At 28.8% G+C, this 25,845-nt stretch overlaps 1 protein-coding gene, 1 long non-coding RNA gene, 1 other non-coding gene and 1 pseudogene across 10 annotated transcripts; 3 read left to right on the top strand and 1 right to left on the bottom strand.

The window, feature by feature from the left end:
* The first annotated feature begins 784 nt into the window (after nt 1-784).
* Nucleotides 785-3,007, top strand: LOC149515740 (uncharacterized). The gene is made up of 4 exons (XR_016326271.1): nt 785-923; nt 1,010-1,636; nt 1,742-1,862; nt 2,176-3,007. It is a non-coding gene; the product is annotated as an uncharacterized LOC149515740 (long non-coding RNA).
* A 2,778-nt stretch (nt 3,008-5,785) lies between these two features.
* Nucleotides 5,786-9,428, top strand: LOC111296748 (scarecrow-like protein 14 pseudogene; annotated as a pseudogene). 2 transcript variants are annotated; one of them, XR_016325931.1, is made up of 3 exons: nt 5,786-5,839; nt 6,226-8,798; nt 8,990-9,428. The product of XR_016325931.1 is annotated as a scarecrow-like protein 14 pseudogene, transcript variant X1 (transcript). The 2 variants fall into 2 exon arrangements; XR_016325932.1 differs by having other exon boundaries at nt 6,226-9,373.
* A 985-nt stretch (nt 9,429-10,413) lies between these two features.
* TRNAF-GAA (transfer RNA phenylalanine (anticodon GAA)) lies at nt 10,414-10,486 on the top strand. Its single transcript has one exon. It is a non-coding gene; the product is annotated as a tRNA-Phe (tRNA).
* Nucleotides 10,487-22,179: 11,693 nt separating this feature from the next.
* On the bottom strand, nt 22,180-25,635 carry LOC111297319 (E3 ubiquitin-protein ligase SDIR1-like). 6 transcript variants are annotated; one of them, XM_022892022.2, is made up of 9 exons: nt 25,478-25,634; nt 24,690-24,891; nt 24,327-24,381; nt 24,186-24,238; nt 23,868-24,096; nt 23,591-23,705; nt 22,973-23,018; nt 22,702-22,827; nt 22,180-22,509 (listed from the first exon to the last, which is right to left on the bottom strand). In XM_022892022.2, exons 2-9 carry the CDS (start codon nt 24,765-24,767, stop codon nt 22,390-22,392), a joined length of 822 nt encoding a protein of 273 aa, XP_022747757.2. In that variant the 5' UTR covers nt 24,768-24,891; nt 25,478-25,634; the 3' UTR covers nt 22,180-22,389. The 6 variants fall into 6 exon arrangements, with proteins under 6 accessions (XP_022747757.2, XP_022747759.2, XP_022747758.2 ...); XM_022892024.2 differs by having other exon boundaries at nt 22,973-23,015; XM_022892023.2 differs by having other exon boundaries at nt 24,690-24,774.
* Between the last annotated feature and the right edge of the window lie 210 nt (nt 25,636-25,845).

Raw genomic sequence — 25,845 nt, 5'->3', positions numbered from 1 at the left:
AATTATATGTAAAACACAAATACACAAAAGTTCACAAAAGTAAGAATAAGAATTGCTGATTTAATTACTGGTCCGACGATGAACTTATTAGAGAACGAAAAGACAGTAAAAATAATTTGTCAAAATGAAAAAAATCGAAGGCCGGCGGACATAGTAATTTATGGTGCGTTTCAACGTTTTAAGTCAATAAATTAAAAAAAAAAAGTGAGGAAAAATAAAGAATAGAGTAATGAATATCCCATTTGTTTGATATGATTCTCCTTTTTTATTAGTGATGTCGTGATTAACTAAATTGTCACATTTAAGAGCTGTTGAATGGTTGTTGATTGGCCTTTACGTATAACAAGAATAGTACGGTAAATCTTACAAAAATATTTTCCAAAATATACATAAAATTGATAATGTTAGCGAATATGAAATATTTTTATTTAATAACCCAAAAATAACAAAACCAATCAGAAAACGAGTTCACAATGCAAAACTGAAAACGCCCACAAAATGTCCATACCATCATCAAATATATATTAGAGAAAGATTTAGATGAAAATTTTTTAGTGAAATCTGTAAAATTTTTTATTAAAAAATGTTAAATTAAAAATTAAAATTGATACATTAAAAAGTTTTATTGCATAAATTAAACGTAAAAATTTTTAAAAATATTCAATGAATTTTTATATATATTTTTAGATAAATATTTTTTTAAAAAATATTGATAAAATTTTTATTATTAAATAAATCAAATTTAAATTATAAATAATATTTTTATATATTATTGATATTTACATTAAATTCTATCAAATTATCGATTTTGATTTTTTATTAAAACTTTTACTTAATCATTACTTTTAAAAAAGTTTCACAAATTTCACTTAAAAAATTTTATATAAAATTTGTCCTGTTTGACAATGGTTGGTTCACTGAAGGTATAGCAAAGCTGTGCTGTTTTTTCATGAATAAATATAGTTATTTAATTAAAGCATTATTACTAACTTAAAATTAACGTGGGTAGAGGACAATAATGGAGGCAGCGACCGCCCTATTCGGAGGTGGAATAGGTGTTGGGGTACTCCTTCGAGGGAAGAAGGGGAGAGATGACAGCAGAACTCCATCACAGACTGGCATTTCCTGTGAAGATAATCTGGACGCTCTTGGTTTCATTTTGGAGCCTGGTCCTGCAAAAGCTCCTCCACCTGTGTGCTCTGAAGAACCACCTCTTTTGTTATCATGTGATGCAACCCCTAGAAATTTAACAAGGTGATTTTGATGTTGCATGATAGGTTTTTATGAATCTTTGTTGTTTTAAATCACTTTATTTCATGTGTTTACATTATGAGTTACCTGTATCTTTGATTAATTATTGCTTGGTTTCTAGCTCTCCTGACACTCCAGCTGTAGATGTAGGGATTCCTGATGCCACACCTGACCCACCCTTACTTCCCAATTCAGCAAATCATGTGGCCAATAATCATGAACCTTTTTCCTCCCAAACTGACATGCTAACTGATCAAAGTCTATCTGATTCTAGAGATCAGCAATGAATGTTGAGGCACTAGTTGTTGTCCCTGTCAACAAGAAAATTAGAAAATCTGAGCTTGCACGTGTCAGGTCGTTTTCTGTGTGAGCTTGGTTTTGGAAGGTATGATATCCTATGCTGCTGTATATTCACATTTCTTGTACTCCCTAACCCTCCCTTTCCATGGGAAGCAATTATTTCAATTGTTTCTGTTGGCTCGTTGAACAGGATGCAGCTCATAAAGATGAGGAGAAGTTAAAATCTTTCTTCTTCTGGCTTCTGCAGGTGGCATGATGTTAAATTGCGAGCTTTTGAGAATGCCGGCCATCGAACTTCTGTGGATTTGAAGGTAAAATACTTGTTTTTTTCTAAACTATTTCTTTCGTTATGAAGAAAACTTGCGCGATGAAAGTGAATTACCATTAACAATAACCACTATGGCGGATTCCTCGGGTACTATTGAGAAAATAATCAGTTATTTCAGATAAATTTTTCGTGATTAGATTCATTTAGATGAACGATAAAATCGATTCAAGTAAAATTAAAAATTATAATAAAATTTACAAGAATTACAATTGAACAAATAAATTATTATAACTGTAATTAAAAAAAAATTTAAAAAAATTTTATGCTATAAATATTTTAATTCAATTGATATGCAGTGAGTTCAACTATATCACACAAATGGTGCGATAAAATCCAGACCCCACTAAGTTGTATTGGTTGTTACTAATTATGCATCACCATCGTCCGAAGGATAAATGGAAAACATTGGTCCACACGACAAAAATTTCCCCTCAGCAAAGAAGTGGAGAGCCGGTACCCCAGGAACTCTCAGACAGGGTCTTGGATGCTCATGCTTACAGTTCTCAGCATCAAGCTAAACAACAAGGCAAGCATCATCCTGGAACTTTGAGAATTACAGACACCCAATCCGACAGAAATGTAGCTGCTGCTTTCCCAACTGTTACAATGTACGAAAGAAAGGTAACCATTGGCAAGAACTGGGAGAAAGAAACGTGTACAAATGATTCACATGTATTTAACATTCTCACACTCAATTCATTGCCAGCTTCCCATCACTGAACCATTGGCATTCCGTAAATGATTCGGTGAAATAAGATCATTCTAACCCTCGGTTCATTTACTTGGAGGAATGATGATTCAGATTCACAAGCCCTTTTGCAGTCTAATATTAATTTTCTTGGTAGGTTAGTTATTTAATTTGAACCGATTATTACATAATCAGATTTAGGTTTTAGCTAGCCAGGATCAAACACTCTAAGCAAAAGAAGAATATGTAAATTAATAAATTATTAAATCAAATCATTGAGTGTTATTAACTTAAAATCGATTAGTTAATAGCGTATTCTATCTTTGAATCAAAAGAATAAATATGATCGTGTCTCGGTAAGCCATTAGCAATGGATCTATCAAAGGTGGTGTCTGAACGTCCTAAGTAATGGGTTTCATGTCTCACATTGTATTAGCTTCTCATATCGAGAAGTTTGGATGTGTGTGATAAGATAATGGCGTGATCTGTTTCTGAATCAAAAGAACATATATGATCATATCTTTGCGAGCCGCTCGCAATGGCTTATCAAAAGTAGTGTCTGGAGGTCCCAAGTAAATGGGGTTTATGTTTCGTATTAGATTAGTTTTTCATATTGAAAGGTGTGGATATATGTGATTTATATAAAATTTACATTAATTCAAATCAATCGATTTTAAGTTAATAATATATAAAAAAAATAAATTTCTTTAATAAAATTGTTTTTCTTTTATTTTTATCAGTTTTAAAAACATTTTAGTGTAAAAAATGTCATAATCCATCATTTGGACTTGGATCCCTTTCTTTCGAAAGGAAATGAGAACAATTTGGTTCGTTGAGTACGGATTGTGGGCCCATGTTTTGTATTATTAAGTGGAAAAGTTTGAAACGACAATTCAAAATCTAATCCTTATGACCAATTTCTTGGCCCATAATTTTGTTTTTGTCAGTTATTTGGTGCTTTCATAGGATCAAATTTTCTTTTTAATACTATATTTATGACATAATTTGTCAGATTTAAGAATTGAAAATACTTCAAACCTAGGAGTAGGACCCAGCTTTTCACCTAGAGTTGGAAACTCCTGCAATTACAACCAAACTTTTTTTTTTTTTTTAAAGACCGTTGGAATAAATAACTTGATGAAATTGTTGTCAAAATTAAAAGGTTTTTTTATGGATAGAATAGATTTAATAATTTAAAATATAAAATTTATTATTATATAGAATAAATACGAATAAAAGATAAAAAATAATATGATTTAAAATTTTAATAATTATTATATATATTTAATAAATTAAATATATATTTTATATTTTTATATTAATATAATTATAATATATAATTTTTATATAAAATATAATATAAATATATAATTTTAATATTTTAAATAATACGAATATATAAATTATTTAATCTATAATAAAAGTACTATCTTCACCATTCCATATGATGAATACGGGTTTCATAATTAATTTTTTTATTACATGATGTTTATTTAATTAACATTTAGATTTGGCTTTATTCAAATTTTTTTATTCATGGAATGGTTTATAAGGTTCATAATTATTTCTTTTATTACATGACATTTATCGAACCAACATTTAGATTCACTTTACCCAAAAAAAATTTTTTATTAGCTCCAACATTCTCTATTTGTCCGAATGTTGTTGTCCGGTTGAGCAGTTTTTAGATATTTAGAGAATCACTTCAAAATGTACTTTTAATGTGGTTGAATTTTTTTTTTTTTTGCAATCATTTATTTTAAAAAAGGAAGCTTGAGGATGAGAAAAAAAATTATTTCCAAATGTAAATTAAAAATTTAATTTTTTTTTTTGGTTAGAAGAAAATTAATTTTTATAATTCATATATATATATACATATATACAAGAAAAAAGACAAACGATAATATAATTATCCTCAATCAATTTTTTTAAAAGATCGAAATCTAAAGATAAAAATAATTTGTAAATATTAAAATTCTAATGTCACTTTTAAAAAATAATTATAAAATTAAAAATTTTAATTAAATCAGTTTTGTTCGATATAAATTTTTATATTTAAAAATTAAATATTTTATATAAACAATTATTTTTCAAGGATGAACCCTAATGACAATGACACATGACATAAACAAAGTTCAAGGCTATGATAAATTTATTACTAATAATTGAATAGAGATGAAAAGAAAATAGCATTATTGAAATGAAATTGGGTAATTTTGATTTTTTTTTTAAATGATGTCTCTTCCAACTACACTACTATTTTTATTTTCACATTGGGCAAAGAATTAACAAAGAGATTAGCATGGACAAGAGGCTTTTATATATATATATATATATATTAATTCCAATATATTTAAAAACCATTTTTTATTATAAGATAAGAGTTAATTTAATTAATTCATAAAATTATTTTTTAAATTTAATATTTAATATTTGTAATTTTTATCTCAAATTACGATCTTATTTATATAAAAAAAATTATTACATATTGAATAACCAAAGATTAATATTGATAGATTATAATAATAGTTAGACAAAACCTAAATAAGGTTTTTCAAACATTTTCTAATATGTTTAACATCAAATCTAAGTAAAATTGAACAGCCAACAATGAATCCAAACATGAAAAACCAACTGTCAATAAAAATTTGTAGACTTTTCTTGATGAAGCTAGCTATGATTAGTACATTTTAATAATTATTATCATCTATCATTTCACCACTCACTACTTTGTTTTTATTTTTTTTTATTGAAAATTTTTTTTAGAGTAACAAAAATTATTTTATTCTTAAAATAATAATAAATCTTTAATTTATAAAATAAATTACAAATTTTATTTTTATGAAAATTTTTTTGATTTACAAATTATTTATAAAAAAATCATAAAAATTTAAATTTAAATCATTTATAGCCAAACCCTAAACTTTAACTATTTACGCTAATATTTATTGGTAACACTAAACAAATTTCCTCCACTGGAAGTATATATAATTATTCTCAATAATATAAATGAAATATTCATTTTTATAAAGGATTTCTCAATAATCCTTTTTTTTTCTTTTAAATTGAAGAAATAAAAGAGAAAAAAAAATGGTAATAACATGAAAAGGAAATTTTTACATATGAATGGACGGCTAAGGTTTAACCAATCAACCTAGAGCCTCCCAGCACAATCATCATCTCCATCCTATATAAAAAAATATTTTTTTTTGTTCCCTATACCAAACTAAGAGTACTTTCTTTTTTCTCTGTCTCTCCGAGACTCAGTTCAGGTACTTTACTTTGGTTTCATATTTTCTCTGCTCTTTTTGCAGTTAGTTTAAAAGTAGCTTGATGGGTTTTTAAAGTTGTCTTTTTATTCCTTAAAGAATCCTTTTTTTTTTGTTCCAATTTTGATTCTTATGTTGTTCTAACAAGATCTGGGTTCTTTTTTTATTAGTACATGCTTATTTCTATGTTATGTACTGTTCAAATGTCTTATTTTTCATGGTTTCTACTGTCAAAAGATGTTGTCTTTATGTTCTGTTCAAAGATCTTGTTTTTATGTTATATAGTGTTGAAAGATGTTAACTTTTTGTTATTATAATGTCCCAGATTCAGTTTTATTTTGGACCCAGTTTTCTATACATTTGATGCTGTATTATTTTGATGTTTTTAGGGAATTCTGAGAATGAAGAACGTAATAGTTTGTAGTTGAAAAGCAATTGTTTTTCTGGACAAGGGGCAATATAAGAAGAGGGAGGGGTTGGTTTGAGGTTGTGGGCTTTCTGGGTTATTTTGGTTGTTTAGTGTTGCACTTGAAATTGAAGAACTTTGGAAGCTCAGAATTTTGGATTTGGATTTTGGGTATTGGGTATTGGGTATTGATTGTTACTGTGATAGTCCTTTGTAAAAGTATAGACATGGATCGGTCGTTGAAGGGACTTAATAGTTCTGTTGATAGAGTCAGGCTAAGTGATGATACTGTGTTGGCCTTATCCGGTCCGACTTTTGATAACAAGTTTAAGAATGAAAATTATGTTGATATTCCTCCTTTGCAACCTGCTCCAGTTCTGAGAAATTTAACACCTTCCTTGAGCGTGAATGAGGAAGGAGATTCACATGATGATTATGACTTTAGTGACGTAGTTCTTAAGTACATAAATCAGATGCTTATGGAAGAAGATATGGAAGATAAGACCTGCATGTTTAAAGAGTCCTCAACAGTACTTCAAGCTGCAGAGAAATCATTTTATGAGGTTCTTGGAGAAAGGTACCCACCTTCTCCCAAATACGAATTGAAACCTTATACTGATCAAAACCAAGAAAGCTCTGATGAAATTCGTGATCAAAGTTGTTGGAGATGTAGTAGTGCAAGCATCGGTAGTAGTAGTCATAGCTGTAGTACCTTAGTCGATCCTGGGTGCAACCATGATTTTGGTGAACAAAGGTCTTTAAACTTCGCTTCTCAGGCCAATTCTTCCCATAGCTCAAGGAACAGTACTGGTAGTGTGGTAGACGGCTTTGTGGATTCTCTGGTTAGTACTCTTAGGCTTCCTGTAATATTTAGTAATAGCGAGTCTGTCATGCAATTTAGAAAGGGGTTTGAGGAAGCAAGTAGGTTCCTTCCAAATGTTGGGAGCCTGTTTGTTGATGTGGAGAGTGATGGGTTGTTTCTCAAAGAGTTAAAGGAAGAGGTTAAAGATGCGGTCAATAAGGTGGAGAAGAATGAGTTCTTGCAGGAGGGATCAAGGGGAAAGAAGAACCCGTATCCTGAGGATGTGAATTTAGAGAGTGGGAGGAGTAACAAGCAGTCGTTAGTTTGTACTGAATCCACTGTTAGCCCAGAAATGTTTGATAAGGTGCTACTAAATTGTCAAAGTGTAATTGACCTTCAAAAAGCTTTGCAAAATGAAACAAGCAAGAATGTGCAACAGAATGGACAATTGAAGGGGTCTACTGGTGGAAAGACACGTGGGAAGAAGCAGGGAAGTAAAAGGAATGTGGTGGATTTGAGAACTCTCCTGACCCTTTGTGCACAAGCCGTTGCAGCTGATGATCGAAGGAGTGCAAATGAGCTGCTGAAGCAAATCAGGCAGCATTCTTCACCTATGGGTGATGGGATGCAGAGGATAGCACACTATTTTGTTGATGGGCTAGAGGCACGATTAGCTGGCTCTGGGACCCAGAGTTACACTGCTGTTATCACAAAGGTAGCATCAGCTGCTGATATTTTGAAAGCTTACCATCTGTTTCTTGCTGCATGTCCTTTTAAGAAGATCTCAAATTTCTTCTCAAATAAGACAATTATGAATCTAGCAGAAAATGCAGCTAGGATTCATATTATTGATTTTGGTATTCTATATGGCTTCCAATGGCCTTGCCTAATACGGCGACTCTCATCTAGACCTGGGGGTCCGCCTAAGGTAAGGATAACAGGGATCGATCTTCCACAACCAGGATTCCGCCCAGCAGAAAGGGTTGAAGAGACAGGGCGCCGTCTTGCAAACTATGCAGAGACTTTCAAAGTTCCATTTGAGTTCCATGCTATTGCACAGAAGTGGGACTCCATTCAAATTGAGGACCTCAGGATAGATACTGGTGAGGTGCTTGTTGTAAATTGCATTTACAGGCTTAGAAATCTACTTGATGAGACTGTGGTTGTGGAGAGTCCAAGGAATAAAGTTCTGAACTTGATCAGGAAGATGAATCCTGATGTTTTCATACTGGGGATTGTGAATGGTGCCTATAATGCTCCATTCTTCATTACGAGATTCAGGGAGGCTCTCTTCCACTATTCAACTTTATTTGATATGCTTGAGACTAATGTCCCTCGTGAAATTCCAGAAAGGATGCTGATTGAGAGAGAGATATTTGGGTGGGAGGCAATGAATGTCATTGCATGTGAGGGTGCTGAAAGAATTGAGAGGCCCGAGACATACAAGCAGTGGCAGGTCCGGAATATGAGGGCTGGGCTCAGGCGGTTGCCACTGAATAAGGAGATCATGAAGATGGCAAAGGAGAGGGTAGATACATGCTATCACAAGGACTTTGTAATTGACGAGGATAACCATTGGTTGCTTCAGGGGTGGAAGGGACGAATTCTTTATGCACTTTCTTCTTGGGTGCCTGCCTCTTAAACGCATATTTGTTACTATTCACTGAAGTCAAGGTCCTGCAAAATCCTGTGGTTGGATTGCAGCATTTGGTGGTTACAATTTAATCATGAATTTTACATATATGAAAGATAAGGTGCTGACTTCCTATGGTTATAAGCAAAATATCTCCACTCTCTCTGTCTCTTACTCGCGCTCACACACATGCACACATTTAGACAAACACACAAATGCACCGAAACATTCAAACAGATCTTGCCAACCTTTTTGCATACAATAGATATAAGAACCTGATATTGACAATTATTTGCCGTATTTTCTGAACAGGTTATTTAATAAGATCTTTGCTGGTGCTTATTCTCATGCTGTCACAGAATGAAATCGGAGGTTGCTTACTGGTGAATATATCATGCACCATATTGCTTTGGCTGTTACCTTATGGCTTGAGGTAACTACATGGATGTTCATTGTACATAAAATGCACCAGGGAATAACAGCAATGGTAATGGCTTCTACATCTGCACATCCTTAATGAAAACAGCGATGTAATCAGATCGAAAAGCTGCAGTTTAGGGGAATGTGAATGATTTTGAAAACCTCTTCATCATAAAATGATGCTTTTTGTTGATTTGAATCTGTTAAGGAACTCTCTTGTTGTACGATGGGTCTCACATTTTCTTTAAACTATCAACATTCTATCCGGGGATTCAAGTTTGATGTGTTTATAGGTCGGGTTGAATCATATTCATATTTGATATTAATAGCTTATGTATTTGTCTAGGTTAGGTCCGAACAGTCAAAATTAAAAAAAATAAATCTCAAAGTTCAATAATTAAACTTAATTTTTATAATAAAAAATTAAAAAAATATTATTAAATTAAATTTAATGAGATTAGAAATAATCTATATATAAATTATTTTTATATCTAATTTACACATAAAAATAAAAAAATTATATATACATGAATTCAGGTCAGATTTGAGTTTTAAATTTTTTATAAAAAATTCAGGCTTAAAAATTGTGATCGAAAATGTTTAATGGATTTTAATTTTTGTTCAAATCTTTTCAAAATTTGGACGGACTTTTAAACTTGAGTAGGTAGTTTGGCCTTTGAATAAGTTTAATTCAAGTTTATATCTCTGAATCTTATTTCCAAAGTGGGGAAGAAGGATGTTTAGCTGCTTCTATTGGTAATAGTTAGTTTACCTTTTGTTTAATATTCTCATTGTTTTGTTTTTCATCAACTCAATGTATTGATTCCATTAACAATAACTAATGGTATAGTTAGTGAAATGGGCTCCCATTAACATACCAGCCCTGAGATCTTCTGCAATGTGAAGTAATGGCAAAGTTGCTCGTTACTGACATTGTTGCATTCATACTGATAGGATTTATCACCAGTTGAGCTTTCATGAATTGGAATCCTGATGCTTATAAATACGAATGGTCCATTAGGAACAAGAATTTCCAGGATGAGCAGAACAGTCGTTTTCAAGTAATGTGTTCGACCAATTAAGTATTAATAAATATGAAATACGTAAATATTCCATGATTTCAAACTGAAAAACATTATTATCGAATGCGAAACGAGGGCCTGAACGTGTGCAATCAAAAGTATTTCAGTAATTGTTGATGACCATGACACTGCTTTTTGAGGCTTTTTTTTTTTGTCGAATGAGGAAAAAATGAGTGACGGTTTCCTAGGGAGTAACAAGAAAGTTATTGAGTCTGCCAGACTCTAGCAACAAAAGCGGGGATAGCTCAGTTGGGAGAGCGTCAGACTGAAGATCTGAAGGTCGCGTGTTCGATCCACGCTCACCGCAATTTCTCTTTTCAAACTCTTCACCGCAGTTTATATTCCGAAATGTGACGAGTTTAAATAGTAAATACAAAAATTGCGCCACAATCAGAGTGAACAAATTATATATATATATATATATATATTATTTTTGTTAAATTTTTTTTTTTTGCATCTTTATGTTGTATTTATTATGTGTACTTTTAAACTCAACTAAACAATTTTCATTTTTTAATTCCAATCCAAACTAATTAGGGATGTAAACAAATAAAATTTTCGATGAACTACTTGTGAATATATTAAATTTTTAGTTATTTATATTTATATATATATAAGTTTAATAAATTATTTTAAATAATATTTTTATATTTATTTATTAAATGAATTGAATATAAGTAAAATTTTATTTAATTCATTTATGTTTTTAAACAAATTTATTTAAAATTTATTTGTTTATTATTTATTTATAATAATAATAATAATAATAAAATAAATTTTTATTTTTTACTCTAATCTATTTTAAATTTTATTTATATTTATTTAGATTTATTTATGTTCATTTTAAGTTTATTTATTTAAATTTATTTAATTATAATTTTTTTATTATTTATAAATATATTTATTTAATATTTATAAATAAATTCAGTTAACTTAATTAAAATAAATATAAATTAAACACTAACATTTTATCATTTAAATAAATTAAATTTAAAAAAATAAATATTTTATTAAATATAAATCGAACCCAAATATTTCTAAAAATAATCTTACATTCATTCGTTTGTTCATATTTGGTGAATCTTATTCGCTAATCATGAACAAAGAACCAACCCCATGTAAGCAACAAAAGGAGAGAGGGAATACTCGAACCGAACAATCAATCAGTTCAGTTCCAACTCCCCAGTTTCCAACTTTTCAAGTCACTTCAATAGGGCCCACCTTCAACCGCATGATACAACCAATAAACAACAGCGGACTAAACATATGGACATAGTTCAAAGAATATCATGCCACTAAGCATAACATACCACGAGGCATCCATTTTCAACTAGAAATTTAATGATTCAGTTGCTTGAACTACACGTTTGGATCAGTTGAAAACGCCTCCTTCTTCCCTCGCAAGCCAAAACTCTCCTATAAAAACCCTGAAAAAGCTTTTGCAACTCACCATTTCAAAGGCTTTGATTCATTTTCTTTTACAAAATTATTGGTTTTGTTTTTTTTTTTAATGGAGATTTATGAACAGGAAGAAGGTTACAAGACGCCGAGGCGGCAAACACAGACGGCGGCTCCTTCTTGTCCGCCGGCGCCAAGGAAGAAAAAACCGGTTTACGCTAAGAGGGAGCCACCAAAGAATGGGTTCTTTCAGTCACCTGACCTTGAGGCTTTGTTTTCAATTATGGTTCCAAGAAAAGAAGCTTGCGTTTGAAGAGAAAAGTGGTTGTCGTTTTGGGTTTTCCAAATTTTACATAAATTTGGTTGTATTAACTAACTACAATGCGTAAATTACCCATGGGAAAAATATAAAAAATATAAAAAAAATAAAAAAAATTGAGATTTGAATCTTTTAAAAAAATGTTATGTATTTTTAAAAACTAATTACATGAATCAAATAATTTAATGGGCTCAATATTGGGTTTTTAACATTAATTAGATTTCAATTCCACGTTGTTGGGTTGAAAAACCATGATTTGTACTAAGTTTAACCATGATAATGAAAAGAGTTCTTATGTATTTATTTTTTATTTATTTTATTATTATTACTTTGAATGGGGGCTTAAATTAAGTAAGATTTGGATATATCAATCTTTTTCCAAAGAATTGAGAGCATTAAGGTTTGTATATGGTACTTATATCCAAGCCCCAATTAAATCTTTGTTCAATTTGCAAATGCAAATCAAGTTTTGGAAAATGCTAATACTCAAAACTTTGATAAATAAAAAGAGATACGCAAGTGCCAACGAGCGTTTAGCTCGAATGACGTAATGTTGGTGCCACTTGAAAGGTTGTTCGAGTTCAAAGTGTAATGTTACTAAATAAGTTTCGTAAATAAGAGATATTGAAAGATAGGAATGATAATGAATTGGATTGAATTCTATTTAATTTTTTTAAATAATATATAATATTATAATTTTTTAAAATTTGAATTAATTTTTAAAATTGATTTAATTCGAATTAAATTTTATTTATTTGATTTAATTTAATTTATTAATATTTAATATTTTATTATATATTATTTTAATATAATTTTTAATATTTTTAAATAGATTTATATATGAAATAATTATTTTTATTTTATAAAAATTTAAAAAATATATAAAAATTAATAAAAATATATAATTCAATTCAATTCAATTTTTTTATATTTTAAATTTTAATTTTAATTTAATATATATTTAATATTTGATCTTAATTCAAACTGAATAAAAAAATTCATACCAAATATTATTATTTAAAATTAATTTTTAATTTTTTCAAAATTTTTCACCGTTTTAAAAAGGTTGTTTGGGTTGGAGGCCTAATACCTTCCCCACTCAAATAAGTCCTATAAATAAGGGATATTGGAAGGTTGTTAGGGTTCGAAACATGATGCCTTCCCAGCCATATAAGTCCTGTAGATAGGGGTAGAGTTCGGGTTAGATTAGGGATTTAAAAATTTTTTAAAAATGCAAAAATCATGGGAAAAACTGGAAAATGGGAAAGTTGAGTTGGATCAAAATAGATTTGATCTAATGGTCAAAATAATTTTAAAAAAATATTAAGATTGGGATTCAAATTTTAACTTTTTTCTTTTTTCATTTAATGTAAGACTCTGCTATCCCTAAACGACAAAAAAAAAAGTTCACTTATTGAAGGGTACGATGTGTACCAAAGGTATGGTCCAGTGGTGTGTATTAGTTGTTCTTTGTTTGGGTTTTGTTACTCTTTAGTTAAGGGCATTGGATTTCTTTTTCAATAAACCTGACAACTTAAAATTAGATATATAATTTGATATAAATATAATATAAATATAAAATAAAATAAATATAATATAGATATATTTTTTCATTAATATAAATTATAATATTTAATTTTTATATAAAATATAATATAAATATATAAATTTTATTATTTTATATGATACGAATATACAAATAATCAAATTTACTCTTTAAATGATTTCATGGGTTTCTTCTCATCCTATATATAATTATTCTCTTCTTGATATAACAGCATGTTTAATTCTAGGTACAAACACTGCATGGGGGAGCTTGGAAATTGATTCATTTTATCTTTGGATTCAAGTGAAAAAGATTGTAGCCTCTTTGCTTTTGCTTAGAAAAAAATGACGACGGACCAATTTCAATAAAATATTAAATATTTCATATTCCAAAATGCATTTATCATTGTATAAATTCAAGGACAGAAATAGATTTTTTTTTATCATTTTGTTACAAAAGAATAGTTAAAAAAATTATAAGTGTTGAAATTTAAAATTTAAATTTATAAAAATATTATATTTTAAAATGATGACATAAGATATTATATTCAAATGGGATTGGTTTTGACAACTTTTGTTAGTTACCTATGCGAGGCAGATACTCAATTAAATCAATCAAAAGTAAATTTGATAATTTATAATATAATATAATGATACGATAAAGATATAAAAATAATATAATTTAAAATTTTAATCAATTTCCCTTTAAGACGTTTCCAATTCTTTTGTAGAATGTAGGGAGCCTTGGCTAGTTTGATCTTCTCATCTTCCTAAGAGAATTGAATTGAATCTAAATAAAATGTGTAGAAATTTTTAATTGTATTATATATTTAAAATATTAAAATATTATTTTAAAAAGTCTTAACATTTAATACAGTAATTTTACCAAATTCAAAAAAATAATGCATTAATTATAGAATATAACTCTATTTATTTTTTTATATATATTTTCTCACAATGGGTCACAATCATAGCAATCTTTGCTTTGCATGGCATCATCATTAAAAAAACGTTGCACCACCAACTTCATATCCATGCGATAAAGGATTCCTGGTAAAGAGAAATTAAATACGGTATCACAAAAAAATAAGAAAAATCGTGCAAGTGAAGGGATGGCAATAATACCTGACCTAATTTTATAGGATTTTTTTTTTAATCGAGTTTTAATTCTAATTGGATTGGTTTTAGATAAATTCTTTCTGATTAGATATATATATAATATTTTTTATTTAATTTTATATTTATATATTATATTAATAAAATTATTATATAATACTTTAATTTAAAATATTATATTGAAATATTGTATTGAAAAATATATTTATGTATAATAAAATTATTAAATTAATTTTGAATGGGTTGAATTGATTGTAATTCTTTACGTATATAAATAAAATTGGATATAAAAATAATATTTTAATATATAATTAGATCAAATTAAATTCAAATATTTATTTTATAAAATCAAATTGAATTCAAAAAAGTAAAATTCCTTTTCGACTCAATCCTAAGCAAGTGGTTTGTTTAGCTCTCGCTCAACAAGAACCGTAGAGTTTGGTTTTCAAAAAGACATCGTCTCATCACTCAGTTTCTCTCGTCTCTCGATGATGGATGTGATTTCTATCGGCATTGAAAACACCACTGCCTAAAAATTATTTTCCTTATTGTCAACTCCGTCACATTGTGGCCATAAAATAGGAGCTGAAAGATGGCTGTACGATGAGTGGGTAGGGCTGAGAAACGTTTGGGCTTTCCATTTGGGGAAAGCTAGCTTCATGGATGCAATGCTGCTAGGATTGTGATGTAAATCTAGGAGATGGTCAGCGGAATTTCTGGGCTGTTTTTAACATATCATGTCAAAGCTGGTTAGGCTGCTGTCAAAACCAAAGTAGATTAGGGATATAATTTTTGTAATTTTAGTTTAATTTAAATGATTTATATAATTATATTTTTAAAAAATAATATTTAATAAATTTAAATTTAAAATTTAATAAAATTTTAAATTATAATATTTTATCTGAAATCATTAAATATAATTCACTCTAATTTACATAAATTCTTATCGAACTTCATATAAAATTTTCATCAACCATCACCTACTTTAATTTTATCAGAGCCTCATCATCATCCACGCTTTCTATATAAGGTAAACAAGTTCAAGTCTATGTGTTCATTCTAAGTGCTTCTCTCTTAAGCTTTCTCTATAATTCATTTTTTTTTCCATTTTAAACCCTAATATACCTAATTGATTTGAGCGTTGAAATGTGTCTTACAAAAAAAATTTTGATATCCCTTAACCTAGCTTTTTTGCTGGAGGTCTAAATCAACCCAACTCATCTTCCAGCTCACTAACCAACTCACCTTCACCCAAAACGCCATCAATAATTGTCAATTATTTTCTTTTTTAATGCATATACTATATATCCAAAGTTAAAAACTTTACTAAAATTTATCATGCCTGGTTCTTTCAGCAGCTGATATCCTCAGCTACTGATGGAACAAAATAAATGGCACAATATTCAATTTGGAAGATGAACAAATTAATTAAAAAGAGTACAAGATGACAAAAACTTAATTAAAACTCTTTTCTGACCTGCATCATCAGTCTTTCCTTAAATAAAATGGACCCTTCTTAATAAATTTTTCCAAAATTGAAAATATTAATGTTCCTTCTCCTAGAAAAAGCTATGTAGCCAGTTGTTTTTAATCAAAATTGACAAATTCTAAATTCAGTGTGGGGTGTTTCAGATTTTATGGTTTTGCAAAGAATGGAAGAGAGGACTGGACACGCTGCAGAAATTTGCTGTTATTAGCTTGACAGCTTTTCCTATTATTTTGAATTATAGGTTTGGCAACATATTTAATTTCTTGTTTGTCATCTTAGTTTATGCATATATATATATATATGTATATGTATCATGTATAACACTTATTTTAGTATGTCTTAATATATTTGGGTAATTGGGCTTGAGTTTAACTCAATTTATTTGTACAATTATTTTTAAAAATTAACATTTAATACATTTAAAAGTTCAAATTTTAACACCTATAACTTTATCTCTTATCCCTAAGTCGTGATCTCTTTTCCATGAAAAAAAAAATTATATTTAGGTTGAAGCAAAGACTAACAATATTTTGGATTGATGCGACATTTTTGAGGTATCATGCATTTACAATTAATAGTGTGAAATTAAAGTTGCATATACAAGCACTAGCAAAGAAAGATACATTCCAATATATATAGACAGGTACAAGATTTAGATACAATTTTTAGGTGAGTTTTGTGAAATCCTTTTTTAAAAATGATTTAATAAAAATTTTAATAAAAAATCTAAATCAATAGATTACTAGAGTTTAATATGAAAATTAATAATATGTAAAAAAGTTTATTAAAAAAATAGTTTAGAATTCAAATTTGATAGATATTTTTTCAACGGTAAAAGTTATCAAAATTTTTACTAAATATGTATATATATATATATCCAAAAAATATATTAAATTTTATTAATTTTTAAAAAATTTTATATACTTGACTATGTAATAATACCTTTTAATTTATTAATTTTAATTTTGATTTAATTATTTTTAGTAAAAAATTTCATAAATTTTACTTAAAAATTTTCATCTTTCCTATATGGGCAGATAGATTCGTGCAAGTAACATATAACAACAAGGGAATATAGAATTTGTAAGACATTTTACTGTTGGCACCAACTTTAATTCCTTTGATTTTCTTTCCTCTTTTCCTTGGAGCATTAAAGTCACCTGAATCATGAGCATCAATTTGAGAGAGTCAAATTATAAGAAAGAACTTGTTAATTAGAGATGGAATTATAGTTGTATATAACCTAGAATTAAAACTAAACAAAGAGGGTAAAAATTACAAGAGAAAGTACCATACCTAGTACAAGCAATGTCGAACACAAAATTTAATTCAAGTCTAAGATTCAAATTCTATCATCCATAATATTTTTCATAATTTTCATGCTGTGGTCTCGTTTATATTATAAAAAAGCTTTAACACCTGTTTAAAAGTAAATAAATATTAAAATTTATCTGAAAAATCATTTGCAAAAGAAATTAGATTCAAATAAAATTTGAATATATCCGACCTTATTAAAAAATTAGTTTATTATTTATGCATAAACTAAATAAAACATGAAATTTGAAAACTTCAATAAAGTGCCATAAAATGGTATAAAACTTGTAAAACTAAAGCAACCAAAAATGGTAAGCGAGGGATCAAAACAAGGCTAATAGCTAGGGAAACTAGGTAAAGAGAGACCCCATATAATTTTGGCTGGGTCAAGTCAGGGCCATGTCAATTCCAATCCCACCCACATGACGAAAAATGCTTGTTCAGGACGCAAAATATATCCATCCACCATAACTGGGTAAGTTTTCTTTTTTATTTTTTCAATTAATTTTCCCAATTCTCAGATTGGCTAATGATATTTTCTGTTTGGTTACTAGGATTATGATGTTTAACTGTTGTGGGTACTCAGTCTCTCCCCCTTTCTCTGACAAATCTCTTTACTCTCTCACCCAACCAAGTTTTCCAACCCATTCATCACTCTCTCTTCCTCTATATAAATATGCCCTTTAACCCTCAATACTCCTCAAACATCCTTTGATTTTCTCTCTTAGTTTTGGTTTGTTTTTTCTTTAATACATAGTGAAAGAGAAAAAGAAAGGGGACAACCTTATGGGGTTCAAATTTTGAATTTTTTTATTTTATTTTTCTTCTCATTTTTATTGTTCTGTCTTAGGGTTAGGGTTTTATTTTTATTTTCTTTTGCATGGGCTGATATGATGATAGATGAAGGTGAAGATGAAGTTGCAAGGGTGAAGATGTAAGGGTACAACAGTCATTGTTTGCTGATGGAGCATCATCAAGATTCACAAAATTTTTTAGGGTTTAATTGATCTATAGTGGAGATCATGCTTTGCTTCACTATACCAATCATCCCTTTAAATTTTATATGGGAATCTTGATGATGCTGCAGCGGCAATAAAATGGCTACATTTTGTTCCAAATTTTAATCCTATTTTCCATCAACAAATTACAAGCAAGAGCTATCTTTACCAATGAAGGTGAACTGAACTGATCATTAATTATTTTCTCAAAAAAAAAAGAAAAAAGAAAAAAAAGAAATACTGTTTTCTTTAGATGTTAATAACCTGATAAAAATGTTTAATATTTGATAATATTATTAGGGTTTTGGGTATGATATAATGCAATAATATTATTCATTGTTGTTGTATCTCCCTCTTATTGATTAATTAAAAAACTCCCTTTTAAAAAAAATATGTTATAGCAAGCAGTCTCACATGCAATCATTTTGTTACCATTGTGCATGAATTTTTTTTTTCTTTGATTATTGATGTGCTTCTTTAGTTCTTTAACTAGCTATGCATTTTTATGTTAAAATTCAGTTTCTTTTCCTTTTTTTTTTTCTTTCCTTTCAAATTGCTTTGAAATTATTGTAGATTTTTTATGAAGTTTTTAATTTACCCTTAAATTCTCTACCCTACTACTTACAATTTTTAAGTGCTAACTCTAATAACATGCAAATTGATTTAGTGGATAGTTTGCGAAACTATTCTAAATTTGATTCCCTAATTTATAGAAGATTTTTAATTTCTACAAGAAAACGTAGGTTTTTTTTTTTTTTGTATTGTCCAAGAGTGTTGAATAAGTTGTGTTTTATTGTACTTTGGATTTTTTTTATTGTCTGGACAAAAAAAAATTATACAATATATGTCCCTGGTGATTTTTTTTTTTTTGGAACTATATATTTTGTGGTCTTTTGCTTGCATTTGCAGGCAGCCATGGTGCTAAATACTCAAATGCCAAAAGCCATGAACTTTGTCTGGTTATTAATAAATTTATTTTGGCTTAACCCAAAAAAAAAAATGCACACCAAATGGTTGAGCCATTTGGGTGCATTAAGTTTATATATTTCTTAGTTCATTGTATAACTTAATTAGTGTCAAATAATGGTAAGAAAACTACTTTATACTAGCATTCAAAAAACTGTAGGTAAAATTTAAAATTTGATTGGTATAACTTGAAAAATTCTATATCGACAATGAAAATATATAATTCAACGAATTTTTAGTCCACAAATTTTACCCTATACCAACCTTGTGGTTTTTACTTAGATTTGGCTAAGGCAATGAAATTGCTAAGTGTATATAGGCAGGTGAGATTTATGTAAATAGAAAAAGAAAATAAAAATTTTAGATTTTGATTTAAAGGGTTAAATTGGATTTTTTAAAATACTTTGTGATAAATCTGATAATTAATTGTTGGAAACTACTAATTTATTAATGTTAGAGCAGATCTAATATAATATCTCCTTTGAGAATCCTCCTAGCTTATTCCTATCATTTTTATATGTCGTATTCAATCATTTTTGGGAGATTGATTTCTTGTTTCCTATACATCATGTTTCTTATCATCTTTAGAATATTTAGACATCACCTAGAGAAATTAAAATTATGCTTTGAATAAAAATATATGTAGGAATGATAATGATTTGGATCGAATTGGATTCGGTTCGATTTTTTTGAATAATATATAATATTATAAATTTTTAAAATTTTATTTGAATCCAAATCGATTCTTTTTTAAACTAATCCGATGCAAACTGAATTCTATCTGTTCGATTCGGTTAAACGGTTTTTAAATTTTTTTTATATATTATTTTAATAGGATTGTTAATATATTTAAATAAATTCATAAATAAAATAATTATTTTTATTTTATAAAAATTTAAAAAATATATAAAAATTAATAAAAATATATAGTTCGGTTTGATTCAATTTTTTTTTAATTTTTTATATTTTGATTTGAAATTTAATCTAAATTTAATATATACATTTAATATCTGACCTTAATCTAAACTGAATAAAAAAATTATTCAAACCAAACCGAATACTACGATTTTAAATTAATTTTTGATTTTCTCTAATTTTTTTCTTATCCTTACGGGAAATAATTCTCATGTACCCAAATTTGTCAAAAAAAAAAAAAACTGAATTAAGGGCTTTTTAATGGAAAAAAAATTAAAAAGGATTAATTAAAGTTCTAATTATTAGAAATAGTGGAGAAAAATGGAAGAAGATTGCTATACCTTTGCTTTCACTTTACTGCCTTTTTTTTTTTTTTTCAATTTCTTAACAGAAAATACAACATTTTAAATGAGAAATGTTTCTAAAAATTGTTAATTGAAGAAGCAAAAGTTATGATTCAAAAAGAAGAAACATACAATTTGAATCAAACATTGGCAATCTTCATTAAAACATGTAAGATAGAAGCAAAAGTTACTTATATTATCATATAAATATTTTTTATATAGAAGAATTTTGCGCGTGCATAATATATTATTAACAAAATTAATGATCTCATATGCAAATATACGCATTTTATTGATTTTGGATTCAAATAATTTATGATCAAAAATGAATTTGGTATAAAAAGAAGAGCAAATTGCATAAGAAATTTTTGATCTTTTATACAATATTTTAATTTCATTTACATAGTCTTAAATTTTAATTTTTGAATCATGATTATTTAAAAATATTTTGACTTCATTTATTCCGTAATCTGTCATTAAAATTTTACATGATTTACCGTTTCAATGCCACGTGGACATCTGTTAATGTTCACGTGTCAAAAAAGTGGACATCTGCTAGGATTTGTGCCACGTGGCTTTTTTTTGTTATTTATATCATGTGGTCTTGATGTTGCATAAATTTTATTAAAATGTAAGTTAATGTTACGAGTGATTCATTAGTTATATATATTAAAATTTTAATATATTATATATTTTTTAAAAATAATTAAAATAATTTAAATTTATAAATTTATTAATTAATATACTTAACAATTTTAAGAGTAAGTACCACTTCCATTTTAAATTGATAATAATTCAAGTAGAGTTATTGTTTTATAGGGCTAAAAAAGGTTTCAGTTTAAATTTTTATTTGAGTTTTATTTTATCTCCAGTTGAATTCAAATATTAATTTTTGTAAAATTTATTCAATATAAATTTTTTACTAAATTTTTTTTTAATCAAAATTATAATAATTTTTATTTTTATTTTAATCTCATCACAATTAATTTCACCGTCTATCCAAATAAAATTTAAATCAATACGAGATCCAAAAAAAGGTTAGGAAAAAGGGAAGGGCAAAGCCAAATACTTTGCTTATCCCACATAATAGAAGGATTACATTGGTAATTAGACTAGCTAAAAATTTGGTATGATAATTAGCATATTCGTATTACGTAAAGTAATAATAATTCGTATATTTATATCATACAAAAATTAAATATTATAATTTTTTCAGCACAAAAAACACAATATATATTTTTCATTTTTTGTAAAATCTATAAATAGTTTTTATTAAAATTTAAATCTAATAACCTTCATATATTTTTCTTTTTATTTTTCATGCTATATCATCATGTTGTATTTTAAGTTACCAAATTTACTAAAAATACATCAAACCGATCAAGTTTCATGCAAGCCATTTAAATGGTGATATTAGTTATTGTTAAAGTTGAAAAGGGTCAGTACCTCATTTCTGCTACTTAACTACCATGTTAAAGGCTTTCTTTCACCTTTATAATGTACAATATATCAAATATGTATGCCAAACTCCATCAATATTGAAACCCTAAAGCGAAAACAGAACAATCCTTGATTACATGATTTCTAAACAAAAAATGCAATAAAAAAAATTGATCGATAACATAATTGATAAGATCAAAATAAATCATCATACAAATTGTTAGCTTATCATATAATCATCGGCCATTAAGTGATAAAAGCTCCTCTAGAAATAAATTAATGGATTAGACCTCTCATTTTGGTCCATGGACATGTATATGTGGATATATATGTTAGATACATTGATGAACAGGCCTCCAAAAATAGTTATACCATGTAGGAAGCATCTATTCCACTGGTTTCTTGCCACTCGGATCCTGCTCGGAATTTACAAACAGGGCATGTCCCTTGTTGCCGTAACCATGGGTCAATGCAACTAGCATGAAACTACAGTAATCAATCATAAACTTGTATAAGATTAGAACGTCCAGATTTTCCTCTTTCATGTTTGAACTGCATTAACTTTAGTTTAGAGAGCAGAAAAAGAGGGTTTAACCAATGCAGATGAGCATGTTGCCGTGCCATATTAACTAGAAATATTTGTTTCTTTCATGATTTAAAGAAAGAGGGAAACAAAACCTGATGCAAACAGGGTAAACTGCGGATAAGATCTCCGACATTAACTTGCTCCAAGCAAACACTGCAGGTCAATTCATCTTCAGAGCCCTTCATGCTGCCAACTGTATTATTAAGATCCTGCTTCTTCTGCCAAAGAGAATATATTACCAAATTATACTTTTTACACTACCCATTCGAAACAAAGAAAACAAAGAAACCATAGCCAGATAAGCAACACAAAGATCCTAATCCCAGATGCAGAAAAGAGGAGCGGAGAAGAGTCTTAAAATACCTGAGGTGGGTTTGAAGATGACGGTTGTTGCATTGAAGAGTCACTGCTGTAAGCAAAACCAACTTTTCATCAGATTGTTAGCTTATAGGTTAAAAAGAATTTCCACACCAAAGAAAGAAAAAAGCAAAATAAGAATGTCCTATCAACCCAAAATTAAACAACTAAAAGTAAGTACGCCGCACAGCTTTCTAAAAATTGTCTTCAAATGTTTCTAACCATTACAAAAATAACTTCACATTCTCATGATCAGCCAGTAATCCGATCGTCATTCAAAACCTTTAGCCCATAGATATGCTATAGCATTATTTATTGGCATGAGATGATCCTGAAAAACAGCTGGTGAATATTATGCATAAAGAAGAGACCCAAGATGTGCCACATATGGGCAGCACGGGCACAGAAAGACAATCAAGGCTCTTGTAAAGTTTCTTCCATGCTTCATTTTAAGGCTTTGTTTAAATTCACTTGATCAATGAGACAGCTCAAGGAAAAATAATGCAGTTATTATGTATACCTCTTTTTATAAAAGCAGACAGGGGCATATCCAAAATCCATTGAAAGGAAAGCTTATGCTCTTGAATCATGTAAAAAAAACAAATGAAGAAAATTGATACTAACCTTTGAGGAGCAGAGACCTTATACTTGTGAACTGGCAGGGCATTTATCTCTTCCTCGGTCATTGAAGCAGTTGTGGGAACATTGTCAGCATCAAGCACTCTCAAAGTTTCATAATCTGGTGATAAACAACAATTTCTTGAGAACATTAAGATACACAAAGTATGTGGGGGAACAAACAAACGAAAACTGTCCCACCTAAGGTTTCAAATTTACAACCCCAGTCACTTATGTATCAACCTAAGAAACTCATTATTAATCCTAAATTTAAACAACATACCAAGATCATCAAATTCTCGGTCAAGAAGAGCAAGCTGCAGTCTAAGGCCTTGTAGACGCCCTCTGGTTGCAAGTGCAATTGAAGGTGGCATATGCAACCGTAATTCAGTATGGCCCAAAAGGCCACTCACTGCTGCAGCATGGGCTTGTGCCTGAGCTTGAAGTTGTTGACAGGCAGCATACATTCTTAAGGTTGTGGCCATCAAAAACACTCCCAGTACCAGCCAAAGCTACATGCATAGATTAACATGAAAGCTCCTTAAAATATAAAGTTCAACATTTTGCCATTTAAATTTAACTAATTAGTGAAGGAAAATACCAGAAAATTAGGTGACATCTGGGGCGAATTCAATATCATGAAGAGCAAAAGCACTGTTGCAACAAACAAAAATATCAATAAAAATTAACAAAACAAATGAAATAAGCAGGAATCAAGACAAACACAAAGCTATATAAGTACCTGTAACAAGAAACATAAGAGAGTTGGAATTAACAGGACGTCCTGCATGGACTCGCTAACAAACAATTGACTTATATCAAAACATATTTACCGAAAAAAAAAATTTAAAAACAACAATAAATGAACAAAACATAACTGTAATTCAAAAGCATATAAGCACCATTGGCATAGCAAACCTTTTATGTCCAACCTATTTAGCCCTCAAAAGCATTTAAGCAAGAGTTACCAATAATGAGTAACAGTAACTCGAACCCTTATTCGGTTTTCATCATTGATTACAACAATATAAGCCTAAGGCAATGGCATATCATATTCATGACAATAACAATAGAAAATCAAGTGTGTGAAATAATAGAAACATACTATGGCACGTCTCTCCGGAATAAAACCTGGAAATCCACTCTCTAAATCTGATCTCGTCCCTCGGAAAACGAAACTCATGGTTGTACTAATAAACAAAATTCACCAGCTCAATTAAACACCATTAATAATGAAAAAAGTGCCCAAATTTTCCACTCAACAGAATAAAATAATTAATTTTATTATATTGAGTCCTCAAAAAAACCTGCATAAATTAAAATTTTTAATCAGAAAAATCAAAGCAAACATATTACATTCTTATTTCTTATTCTTGCCAATATATTTTAATCAAAATGTAAATAAATCCTTTAAAAATCCCACTGAAAATCTATTTTAAATATAAATATTTTTAAAAAATCGAAATAATTATATTTAGAATTAATTTTAATAGATTTTGAGTTGTTACTCGAACAATAAATAAAAAAAAATGTCGATTTAATTCAAAATTTCCAACGAAAATTACCTAAAAACCCTAATCTACAATTATTTACATACATAATTGGCTCGAAACTCTCCCTGAAAATCTACTTTAAATGAAAATATTTTAAAAAAATCGAAATAATTATATTTGGAATTAATTTTAATAGATTTTCAGTTGTTACTCGAACAATAAATAAAAAAATGTCGATTTAATTCAAAATTTCCAACGAAAATTATCTAAAAACCTTAATTTATAATTATTTACATACATATTTGGCTTGAATCAAGAGGTCCACAATTAAGAGATCAAAGCTTCAAATAATCGGGAAAAATGGATAACATTTAAGATATGAAAGAGAAGGGTGACTCACGAAGATCGAAGGGAGAAACAAAGGCAGATCCGGTTCGTCTTGGAGAAATACAATGTCGATGTTGTTAAGTACAAGATTAAAGGATCTGAGTCCGCGAAGAGCGAGTTGACTCGGACGCGTCAGGCTTTCCTGCCTAACGCTTTCCTCGTAGAATTTTTTTGGCTTCTGGTCTTACTAAACCACATCACAGACTCCTCCAAAACGATGTCGCTTCATACAAGATCCATTAAACGGCAGCGTTTTATGTTTTCTTTTTTTTTTGGTATCTTTATTGGCACACTTTTTTTTTCTTTAGCTTTTTAAATTTGGACCAAACAGCCAAACAAGGCACTGTCAGAAAAGGATAATGTGACAGCCGAGGTAGGGGA

Source organism: Durio zibethinus, chromosome 12 (genome assembly GCF_047325235.1).
Source record: "Durio zibethinus cultivar Kanyao isolate XHJ-2024 chromosome 12, ASM4732523v1, whole genome shotgun sequence".
In the NCBI taxonomy this organism is placed as follows: domain Eukaryota; kingdom Viridiplantae; phylum Streptophyta; class Magnoliopsida; order Malvales; family Malvaceae; genus Durio; species Durio zibethinus.
This window is presented reverse-complemented; position numbering and strand designations above follow the sequence as displayed.

Excerpts from the sequence above, each read along its gene's own strand:
- LOC111297319 (XM_022892022.2), bottom strand. The coding sequence starts at position 24,767 with ATGAGTTTCGTTTTCCGAGGGACGAGATCAGATTTAGAGAGTGGATTT. Across the intron at positions 24,382-24,689 it reads TTCCGGAGAGACGTGCCATA|CGAGTCCATGCAGGACGTCC; the intron begins GTATGTTTCTAT and ends ATTGTTTGTTAG. Across the intron at positions 23,706-23,867 it reads CCGAGAATTTGATGATCTTG|ATTATGAAACTTTGAGAGTG; the intron begins GTATGTTGTTTA and ends GTTTATCACCAG.